This window comes from Asparagus officinalis, chromosome 2 (genome assembly GCF_001876935.1).
Source record: "Asparagus officinalis chromosome 2, Aspof.V1, whole genome shotgun sequence".
In the NCBI taxonomy this organism is placed as follows: domain Eukaryota; kingdom Viridiplantae; phylum Streptophyta; class Magnoliopsida; order Asparagales; family Asparagaceae; genus Asparagus; species Asparagus officinalis.
Genome location: NC_033795.1, coordinates 19,285,170 through 19,297,412, shown reverse-complemented (window position 1 = coordinate 19,297,412; position 12,243 = coordinate 19,285,170). Strand labels below are relative to the sequence as shown.

The 12,243-nt window shown below is 39.1% G+C and overlaps 1 protein-coding gene across 1 annotated transcript in view; it reads left to right on the top strand.

The window, feature by feature from the left end:
- LOC109830451 overlaps positions 1-4,545 on the top strand; it is an 8,749-nt gene extending 4,204 nt beyond the window's left edge. Inside the window, exon 2 of the mRNA XM_020397705.1 lies at positions 4,157-4,545. Coding sequence (XP_020253294.1) covers positions 4,157-4,252 — 96 coding nt within the window. The 3' untranslated portion in view covers positions 4,253-4,545. The remainder of the gene's footprint in view (positions 1-4,156) is intronic.

Genomic DNA, 12,243 nt, shown 5'->3' with positions numbered 1-12,243 from the left:
GCGGCTAGGGTTTCACACCCGCGAGGTTTCACACGCTCTCAACACTTTCAGGTAGTCAAAATTTTATTCAAAATCTTCATTAACCTTTTTTGATTACAGCAGTGCTTAAAATAAAAAAAAATACAAATTCTGAAATCCCTAAAATCACTCAAATGTCAAAACTAACTCTACTACTAAATTTGACCCAAAATTCAAATTTCAAATCTAAACTGCTAAAACTGAATCAACTACTAAATCTGAACCATAATTCAAATTTCAACTCAAAACCAGATAGGTATGCTGTCCACCAGAGGGTGTTTCCTACTTCCTCCTCTTCCTCCATCTCCGAACAGCCCCGCTGACTCCCCTTCCCTCCTGTTCCGCCACCGCCATTCTTTAATCGCTCACCCCCTCTTTTACTCAGATCGAAAACAAAGCAGAAAAGGCAATTTGGATCTGACCTGTTTTGATCAGGCCCAAATCCGGTTCAACTGGATCTGATTTTCGGCTCAGATCCAACCCGCAATGGTAACAGATCCGTTAATGCTTCACACTTGATTCAAAGCCTGTTCAGACCCGTTTGGAATCCAATTCGAGTCCGATTCGAACCCTGACTCCGCGGCTCATTGGTGCATGGTCGATCCTGCAGTCGAAGACGCCTAATTCGTGTACAACCTAGAGACCGACGTGGTAGATCCGCAACTCTCTCAGTGGTTTGACTACCAGCCTTTCGACACCCTAGCAGAGTACATCGATCGCGTGACCCCTCAGATCGCTGATAGTGTGGAGAGCCGTCTGGGAATCAGTTCGTGGCACCGACGTTTCCACTTAGATGCACCTCTTCACCCCAGCTACATAGCTCTCGGAGGAGATCCCCCTCCCATTATATTCGGCGTCGTCGCACCACCTCCAGAGGTCCCTCATGTCGAGCCTGTTCAGACCGATGAATGTTTCGTTTTCTCTCAACCCGGTACTTTAGAAACTGCCATTGTGTGCATGTTATTATCAATTACAATATCAACTGCTATTGTGTTGTGTTCTGCTTGATTAGTGAGAGAGTGAATTTGTTGCCTCGTATATCTGTTGATTTAAATATTACAAGTCGGTCAAACTTTTATTACAATAATAAAATATTACATTTCTTTTCTGAAAAATTTACAAGGTTGTAAGCTTAGTACATTGCACTTTGTTTAAAACCATCTAGAGCTCCACTTTCTTCTTGAGGTTCCTGCCTAGATCGATCGCTGATTTGGTGTAGTATTGTTGTCACTGTTCTTCTTACCTGTATACGTATTGTATCACATTAGTAATCTCCCAAACTTAGGTTTCTAGGAAATGAACCAAACAACCCCTCAGGTGATCGCCTTTTGTTGGCGCTTCTTGCCTCAGGTAACATAAGTGATAGGACCTTATCACATTAACATCGTCTTTTGCTTTAAAAACACTGATTCCAACTGATATACCACGCAAACGTACATGCAACATGACATCTTACACATGTATAATTAGCTATCATGTTATTATTAGAGGTGTAACTAGTTACACTATCCGAATCCTCTTTGTATATGCCTTTGTTCAAAATAATATGCATAGTAACGACAAGTATGCAAATAGTTTCGAGTGCTATCAATAGTTGTTTTGCTTATAACTGGAGTGGATATGGATATTTTGGTGGGCACTCTATTTAATGTATTCTACATTTTCCCACTTATATTACTATACTATTATATTCTTTTCTCCATAATCTTAGCTGCATTGCACCAGAGTGAATGTGGTTTGGATACGACTCTGATATGATACTTATAATATCTGTATCCACTTACCAATCACAGATACGTATATGGACACATATATGCCTCGATAACAAAAATTTATATCCATATATGCTAAAAATTTGATAATGATACAGATTTACATGCGTATATATAAGCAGATACAAAATAGATTTGAGGAAACCAGATAATATTGAAAAAATATAGTTCATATGATACAAGAGAGTTCATTAGTATGTTTGTTATATTAGAAAACATAAGATTAGATCTCTTGATCATTGAAATTAACCTCAAATCCATTGATCTAAGGGTGACAATTATTGCAATTGTATGACCAACATATTTTTGGATATTTCGGACATGGATTCAGATATTTCATGACATATCCATATTCGTGACCATCATATCCTATCAGATATAGATTTTAGTAACCACATCCGTAACCTAACGAGTACGAATGCAGATATTTCCTTACACATATATTAAAGATTTTAGTAACCACGTCATTATCCTAATGGGTACGGATGCGGATATTTCGTCAAAAATACATATATTTTTTTGCACCTATAATTGCAGTGTCCCTTAAAATGACGTGTTACATCAATGTTATCAATCCCATTCCGGTGTCATGACAAGTAAGCAACACGTTAAGGAAAAACATTCATCAAATAGGGTGCCAAACAAGAATAGCATTCCTCAAATAGGCTGCAATCATGCAAGGTGTTAAGGAACTGCATTCCTCAAATAGGTCAAATTGACAATGATGATTTATTTGGATATCAAGGTATCCAGTTTGTATCCGCCGCTCCATTTATAACCCTTGTTATTGTTCTTATTTTTAAACAAATCTTATAAGTTAAAGACACATTATACTACAAGCAAGTTCCTTTTGCCTTATTTATTTCTGCATGACATGCTCCTTCAAAAAACTTTACATTTGGGTTACTTAGACATATATTTTTCCTAGATTATTTAGGACCATTGTGTTTTTAGGTTAATGTTGTCAATTTGCTAGACTCTGTTACCCTCCTGATTGAGAACCTTACTAAGGTCTACCTCCCACCTGTATTTCTTTTCTTGTACTCAAATAAACTCTCCAGCTTTCTGTACCCAATGCTTATTTCTTCGTCTAATCTTTTCTACAAGTAAGCCTATGAGTCTATTACTTTCTTTTCCCTATTTCTAAGTTACTTGCTGAATGCGTAATCGACATATAATTGGGGGTAAGATCATCCTCTAGATGAAGAAAACTTGTTAGGAAGAAAAGTCAGGTTGAGAAATGACCGTGAAGAAATTGACAATTGTTTCATTGATCTATCTTGACTTTAGCTATGCTCGAAAGCCATTTGACTGCAAAAGTCTTTGATGGCGATAGCGTATTGAGAGAGGGGATATGCTAAATTTTAGAGACTCGGCTGTCTAGAAGGATGCTGATCTAAATACCATAATGGCTATTTGGATCAGATATTCACAATTTCACACTCATCTTGATGCGCACTATTAAAATTATTCAAACATACAAATGAAAACGTGTCTGATATTCTTTCCTAGTCATCAATTTGCAAGAAATGGATGGCATGCATTGTCAAGGTTTATTATTTCCTTTTTTTGTTGCGTAGAGATCTACTCCTGATGAAAGAAAAGCTATGTCATTTCTCTATGATAACCAAGTTGGAGGGTTACAGAATGTGGATGGCACAGGTCACACTAGCACGTGGGGTTTAGGTCTAAGGTCTAAAGGCATTTTGCATGGGCTTGGTTTGGTTTGTGGCAACTCAGGTTTCACTTTCCTTTGCTAAACCAGCTCATTGCTGGCATGTATTGAGAGTATTAACAGGTGATGCTATGGAGAACTTATAAGGATTGAGACATTCTGATCTTGGGACAAATTGCTGAATTTTCATGGATTGTTGTCGAACAATTGGATAACCATCTGGAAAATCCAGTTACTGATAATCCTTTAGTCACATGCTTGTATCTAGTTGGATGTCTTGTCTCTTGTGTATATGACACTTGACTATTGTAGTAGTTCTGCCACTAAGTTGACGATTTGTATATGTTTTAATGTAGAATTGGTTTAAATACCTATGCAATAATATGTATATAGTTTACTGTTTCAGTTAGGGATCTTCTACATCCTTGGTTGTAGAGAAATCCTACAGATTGGTTATTTACGCCAAAATCTCTTTATTCTTGTGGACCTTATGAATGCCAGTGTTTACACGAACTATATAAAGTATCTTTTAATTGTGGGCTCACTGAATGAAGCAATACTATTAATCAGCACAACTGATTGTAGGATTTCTGTACAATCAAGGATGCAGAAAATTTGAAGCAGCCTGATTCTATCAGTTTTGAGGTTTCTTACTTTCAAACTTATTGAGATTGGTCTCTGCTTCTTTTAGGTGTATGCACTCGGTGGATTCATGGTTGCGCGCTGGCTATGGGCTAAATATAAGGAGAGGAAAAATGGTGAAAGAGGAGAAGGTCCATCTGATTGAAATGTTAACTCCAACATCTGAAGAATTTCGTCCTGGGATCAGATATCATCACTCCTGAAGCACACATAACTTATAGAGATTAGAGTGTTATCTTTTTTCCCCTTCCGAAATGGACCAGAGAGCAACCTTAAAGTTAGAAACATTTGGTTTCATCTATCTTTATCTTTTTCTGCATTTTTTAATTTGCTGTGAATTGTTAGAAAGTTTAGATGCTTGAGCTTATTGGATGAATAATTCTAAAGTTTTGTCATGCCGCTTTACTTGGTTATGTTAGTCTGGCAATGCTTTCGGAATTGGTGCATGCATGTTGGGTCCTAATATTTATAGTACTTTTTGGAGCGCTGAAGGTAATGCTGCGTCCTTCATAAGTGTATTGTGCAAACATTTCACTTGGTCGGCTGTAGCTATCTTGTTATGAAGTGCAGGTATCCTTCATCTCATAGCTTTTGTTTTCCTGTTTCTTTTCTTTCTAAATGTAAGTTTGGAAACAAATCACAGTCACCATGTCCCTACTTTCTTGCGATACCGAGTTGTCTGTCATTTTGCTTGGGCCCATGCTTGTGAATATTCACTTTTGAGGGATCAAAAAGTATCTGATGAACCGGTCTAGGGTATTAAATGTGCATTAAAGGGATATCAACCTTGGATTATTGGATTTTGAGATTTGTGCACAGATCTAAGGATTGATATCTCTTGCACATTAAGGGTCAGTTTGGCATCTCTTTAAGCCAGAGTCAGGTATGAACTTGGTGTCGTTTTAGAGATCGAGTATATTATTGGCAAAAACTGAGTTAGAAATGACAAATTTTCTAGTTTAATTTTAGGCCTCTAAATTGGTTTAATTGAGCACCCAAGGAGGAATGGTCTACAACTAAGCTAGGCTAGGACTTTACCGGAGTTACATAGGTGAAATTTTTCTCAAGATGAGCACCACCAACTGTTTTTTTTCCCTTGTGTGTGTGTGTGGGGAGAGGGAGGGAGGGGGAGGGGTTGAATAATTCATATGTGGGTTCATCTAAAAACCTAATAATTGACTGATTAATTAATAAATATTAGGGAGTGATCAAGAGCCATTTGGCTTTATAGTGTCACTATTATCAGCCACCCCCTTGCAAGCTTTCATTTGTCTTTTGTTACTATATAGTGTTCTGTACACGGCCCCAGAATCGTTAATATTTAAAATGGATCCCTCAATTATTGAAAGTGCTATTAGATCTCTCAAGTTGTATTTTGTAATTTTTTCCCCCACCTTAGTAAGACATTAGATTTCAGGGGAATATTCCCTCTACTTTAACCTTTTTCTATGAGGTTTCTACTTATATTCCTATGTTTTAGTTAACTCAAATCTAATTCGTTTTCTGACCAGGATTAAATCCATACGTGCTACTTTAAAATCGAAACTTATTTTATCTCAGCCCTTTTTCACAATGGTCTCATACTCTCTCAATTCTACAAAATCTTCAAGAAATCTTGCGATAATTTTGTGGAAAAACATTTATCCGGGTATTTTCTTTTTAACTAAGTGTGATTAACAACCAACCCAACTTGGGACATTAAAGATAAAACTAATTGATGGGCTAATTGAGCCAAATTAACGAGATTTGAGGGACCTAATAGCAATTTGAATGATTTGAGAGACCAATTTCAAAATATTAAATATCCATGAGAATGCAACTGGAAAAATGCTTTTATATAAGGGTTAGGATAGATCCCCATTGTATATCCTCCAATAGCGGATACACCTTCTGTAGTTTTAAGGGAAAAATGTGTCTAAGGCTCAAAAAGCACTAACTTCATGTGATGTAGCCTCTTCACTTCTCCCTCACGTGGTTCAGCCCCTTAAAATGTGACATCTTGTGCTGCAACACTCTTTTAGCAATTATTACATACCAACTAAGTGAAAATCCCCAAAATATCATTATCCCCTCCCCTCAATCTCTCAAACCCCAACCCTCTCTCTCTCTCACGAACTCTCCTCTCCTCTCTCTCTCTCTCTCTCTCTCTCTCTCTCTCTCTCTAAAACCAAGGGCTTTCTCAAGCTCAGTCACCCTGGCCCTCGCCCTCCTCGCCGTCGTCGCCTCCTCCCACCCACCGCGGCCCCACCAACCCCCTCCTTCTCCTCCACCATGGCCCCCTGTAGGTGCCCCAGCGCCGGCCCCGTGGGCTCGCCTCCCTCTGGAACCCCCTCTGATGGCTCTAGCGCCCCCGGAGTCCGATCCGTTAGTCATGAGGAAAAATATGGTGAAGCCATAGAACTGTCTTTATCTTTCAAAGTGTTGTCTGTGCACGTTGATCCCTATGACCTGTAGCATTTGTAGCTCGTGGGAGAGTGTTAAGCTTCTGCATGTAACATGTTGGTTTTTTTACTTATTCTTTTCCCTCCTTTCTAAAACTCTTATGTCATTCCTCGATGCTCGGATTTTGTGCTTCACCATTTATTTCCTCTTGCTTCGGTAGTTTGTAGGTTGGCCCTCTGTTTTCTCTTCATAAAGCTCAATCTTCTATTCCTTTCTTTCTTTTCATTTGTTTTTATTTTTTGCCAAATGACTCAACATTCTGGGTTCTTGCAGTTTTTGTTAGGTTTTGATTTTGATATATGCCTGGTATCTGGAATGTTGGATGTATTCATTGGGTTCTAGTTTTGATTTTTTATTGAAATAAGTTTTAACTCATGTTAGGTCTAATTGGGGTCATGTTAGTTCTAACTTAGTTCCTGTTAGTTCTAACTTAGTTCCTGTTAGTTCTAACTCAGTTCCTGATAGTTCTAAATTAGAACTAACTATTTAGAACTAACATGAATTGAGTTAGAACTAACATGAACCCAATTAGACCTAACATGAGTTAGAACTAACACAAATACAAAATAGAACTAACATGAACTCCAATTAGACTTAACATGAACTTTTATTAGACCTAGCACGAACTATGTTAGTTCTAACTCGGTTCATGTTAGTTCTAGCTGTGTATTAGAACTAAACATGAATCGTGTTAGTTCTAACTCGGTTCATATTAGTTCTAACACGAACCGCGTTAGTTCTAATTCGGTTCATGTTAGTTCTAGCTATGTTAGGTCTAATAAAAATTCGTGTTAAGTCTAATTTTATGTTAGGTCTAATACAGAAACTGAGTTAAGAACCTGACTTAAGATTCTGGACTTCTCATGCTTGTAATCATCAAAGTAAAACCTCATTACAATTAGTATAGTTAACATTGCGTAGGAAATTTAAGAAGTTATATCTTAAAGATCGAAACTGCTTTCACAAAACACAACATGGCACTGCTGTTACCACTTCTCTTGAACAATATGATGGCGGACTCCTCACAAATTATGGTCATGGTCAAGCATGAGTATAGGCAAAGTATGAGAACTCCAGAGAATAACTTATGATAGCAAAAAACCACGATTCTACACAAATAATTGAAAATGTTTGTGGCAGAACAAATAATATGAGCAACTCAAAATAAACCACTAAACATTGTAGGTTGTCTAAAAATCACTGCAGATAGCTGATCCCCCATCAAACACTCATGATAGAAGTTACAATTAGACGGTTTCCAGAAGGCTATAATTTAAAGACTTTCACATAGATCGATGAAGGTTACAATCTGACGACCTTTGCAACAACTGATGAAAGTTATAATCAACAGCCTTCACAATCAACATCGGGAGTTACAATATGACGATTCTCATATTTTCAAGGAGCCAAGAAGAAGATTACAAGATGATGATATTTGCAACGCTCTAGCAAAAGATACCACAAATTGATGGTCTCTTCACGTCAAAACGCAGAGGTCAGACCTGTATTTTAACATCAAAACGTAGAGGTCCTCCCCGCGTTGCAATATCAAAACGCAGAGGTTAGACCTGCGTTTCAACATCAAAACGCAGAGGTCCTCCCTGCGTTACAATATCCAAACACATACTTCATTGCTGCGTTTTTAACCCAAAACGCAGAACCCAACTCTGCATTCCAGATTCAAAATGCAAAGCGACCTGTGCGTTCTCAGCCGCCAAAACATGCCCAACTCTGCGTTTCAGTTCTAAAACACAGAGTTCGGGCCCAGAACGCCATTTTCGGTGTTTAACTCGTTCAAACACGAGCTGAATGGTTTCAGAAACCGTTTCCCCCATGTTTAGAGGGATTTCTGCCCCACTTAAGAGCGGATTAAGGAGGCAGTTACACCCCTTAATCCTCTATAAGGACCTCAAAACTTAGAAGAGTTTAGGATCTTTTTTGGGCAGATCAAGATCAGAGACCACTGAGCGGCTTCTGGCATAAAATTGCAAAGGGGGAGATCAGCGTTCATCCTTCAGCGACGTTCAACAACATGGAGCTTTTTGTAGGCTATCTAAAAATCACAATAGATAGCTGATCCTTATCAAACACTGATGATGGAAGTTACAATTCGACGGCTTCCAGAAGGCTACAATTTGAAAACTTTTACGTAGATCGATGAAGGTTACAATCTGACGACATTCACAACAACTGATGAAATCTCTAATCAACAACCTTCACAATCAACATCGGGAGCTATAATCTGATGATTCTCATATTTTTAAGGAGCCAAGATGAAAATTACAAGGTGACGGTCTTTGCAACGCTTTAGCAAAAGAGACTATAAATTGACAGCCTCTTCAAATCCAAACGCAGAGCTCACCTCTGCGTCCCAGATTCAAAACGCATAGCTCGTGGCCGCGTTCCAAACTCCCAGAAGCAAAACACAGAGGTCCTCCCTGCATTACCACCTCAAAATGCAGAGGTCATCCCTATGTTACAACATCAAAACGCAGAGTTCGTGGACTCAAAACACAGAGTTCGCATAGAGTCCAACTCTGCGTCCCAGTCTCAAAACGCAGAGTTCATACATAACTCAACTCTGCGTCCCAGACTCAAAATGCAGAGTTCATACAGAGCTCAACTCTGCGTTCTAGGCCCAAAACACAGAGTTTATTTCTGCGTAGCGTGACCTGTGCGTTCCAGACTCAAAACGCAGAGTTCATGCAGAGCTCAACTCTGCGTCCCAGACTCAAAACGCAGCGTTCATGCAGAGCTCAACTCTGCGTCCCAGGCCCAAAATGCAGAGTTCATTTCTACGCAGCGCGATCTGTGCGTTCAACTATCAAAATAGGCCAAACTCTGCGTTTCAAGTCTAAAACGCAGAGTTCGGGCCCTGAACGCTATTTTTCAGCGTTTGACTCGTTCAAAACACGAATTGAACGGTTTCAAAACCGTTTTCCCCACGATTCGGGGAGCTGTTTAAGGGGGAGGTTACACCCCATTCAGCCCCACTTAGAAGGGAATTAAGGGGGAGGTTACACCCCTTAATCCCTTATAAATAGGGGTAAACTCAACTGAGTTTGGGCGGGCTTTTTGGATCTGAGACTTGGCAGCAAAGGGGGAATTTCTTGGAGCAGAAAGGGCCTGAAGGGATCGACATCATTCTCCAAGGGAGATCATCTTCAACTTCAGCAACGAGGAGCTCGTCCTTGGCTTACAAATCGATTTTGGTTAAATCAACTCTTTCATAGAGTTTCAAACTCGTTCAGAGTTATCAACTCATCAAGAGTTTCAAACTTACCATGCAAGTTCTCCACAGCGTCAAATCGTGAGGAGAAGATACCATTCCAGCGAATCAAGACGTGTGGATCATCAACGGAGAGCAAATTCGACGCGAGCATTCGAGGGAGGTACTCCATCGCCACCGTGAAGATCCCAGAATTAAACAAAGGGGAGAATTCAAATCAATTCTCCTCTCTTTTGTAATCGGAATCCAATTGTAATTGAGATCGAGAGAATACAAGTCAATTTCTTTCATTTTACTTACTTCGAATTTTCCACCAAACACTTTTATCCTTGGCTATTAACCGATTTTCGGTTCAAATCAATTCTTTTTCAAGAGTTTAAACTCGCTCTGAGTTATCAACTCGTTTAGAGTTCTTAAACTCGTTAATAGTTATTTTCAAACTTGCCACGCAAGTTATCCTCGACATCAATCAAGAGGATTCAATCGTGTTCCACGAGTTCAAGACGTTTGGATCGTCAACGAGAAGCAAACTTAGCACGAGCATTAGAGGGAGGCAACTCATCGCTACCGTGAAGAACACAAAATTAAACAAAGGGGAAGATCTCCGTTGATCTTCTTCTCTTTTGTAAATCAGGATTCCAATACAAGAAGATTGTATTTTCTTTTTCTAATTCTGTTAGAGAGAAATTATATTGAGAGCATTGTAATCATTCTTTGTCTAAGTCAGTTAGAGAGAATAACGCATTTTTTGTTCTCAATTTTCTTATTACAAATTTCCCAACAAACAAACATTAGTCGCAATCTCTTTGGAGCATGATACTCCTTTTATTTTCTTTTTGACTCTCTTTATAAACACAATAAATAATGGGCTACGCTGAAAATATTTTAACTAGATAACAAATAGTGGGAGCAAAGTCCATGGGATTATAATCCCAGCATTCACAGCCTGATGATGACCTTTGCTACCTCCCATCAGCTACATCTATGGTATCTAGAAGGTATTTGCACTATTAAATAAAAGGAAGCTAATAAACATCGCATGTAAAGAGAAACAAACTATAAACACAGCTGCTTAAAATAACTAAGAGATATAGTTGACTTTTCCAAGACACTAAATATCAAAGTATCCAGAAAAAGATTCTATGGAGAACCCTCTATAGAGAGAGGAGAACATGAACCAAGTTAGAACTAACACAGTTCGTGTTTAGGTCTATTACACAGCTAGAACTAACATGAATCGAGTTAGAACTAACACAGTTCGTGTTAGAACTAACATGAACCGAGTTAGAACTAACACAGTTCGTGTTAGGTCTAATACATGAAATTAGACCTAACATGAACCAAGTTAGAACTAACACAGTTCGTGTTAGAACTAACATGAATCGAGTTAAAACTAACATAGTTCGTGTTATGTCTAATACATAAATTAGAACTAACACGAACTGTGTTAGTTTTAACTCGGTTCATGTTAGTTCTAACACTAACTGTGTTAGTTCTAACTGTATTAGGTCTAATGAAAGTTACTGTTAAATCTAATTTCATGTATTAGACCTACAAAAAATTTTCAAACAAACCCATCGCAAATCTCCCCATAAAAATCAAAACCCAGACACAGAAATCATCAAAAAAAACCCAAAAAAATCCACCTTTCGAGCAACCATTTCATGATAATTATCCTGAAACAGTGACAAGATCTGACTGGAAACTCTAAGCTCTCTCTTTGGCATGTCCTTAAGATCAGTGACTTGAATAATAGAATTAACGCCTCTAGCCTTTAGCTACAACAACTTGACTCCCCTCTCCATTATTTGCACCCTCCACCTCAAAACCTTTTTCAATTTCTCATTGTCCCTGAAAACTTTACTGTACATCTCTCTGTCTTTGAAAACCCCATACGCATTGTAGCAAACAGGATGCCCATCTCGATCCCAGCCGTACATGTAACCACGACCACCTCTAGCTCCTTGAACCCAAGCTCCTCGTCAATGATTACGCCGACGCCGAACTCGTGTCGTCACTCGGCGCACTTTAGCAGCATGGCGTGGGCGTGCGCCACGCGGCGAACTCGAGGGGAAGCATGAGGGCCTGGAGGAGGCGGCGACGGCGAGGAGGGCGAGGGCCAGGACGACGAGCTTGAGAAAACCCTTGGTTTTAGAGAGAGGCCGGGGGGAGGGGGTTGAGGGATTGGGGAGAGGGAATAAGGACAATTTGGGGATTTTCACTTAGTTGGTATGTAATAAATGCTAAAAAAGAGCTGCAACACAAGATGTCACATTTTAAGAGGCTGAACCACATGGAGAAAAAAAATGAAGAGGCTGCAGTACATGAAGTTAGTGTTTTTGGGCCCTTCACACATTTCCCCCCTAGTTTTAAACGTGCAGATAAATATTTTATATTTCCACGAAAACTATTAAAAGAAAGTTCGCTCAAGGGGTTTATTTGCACTTAACTTGAGCCAGCACCAC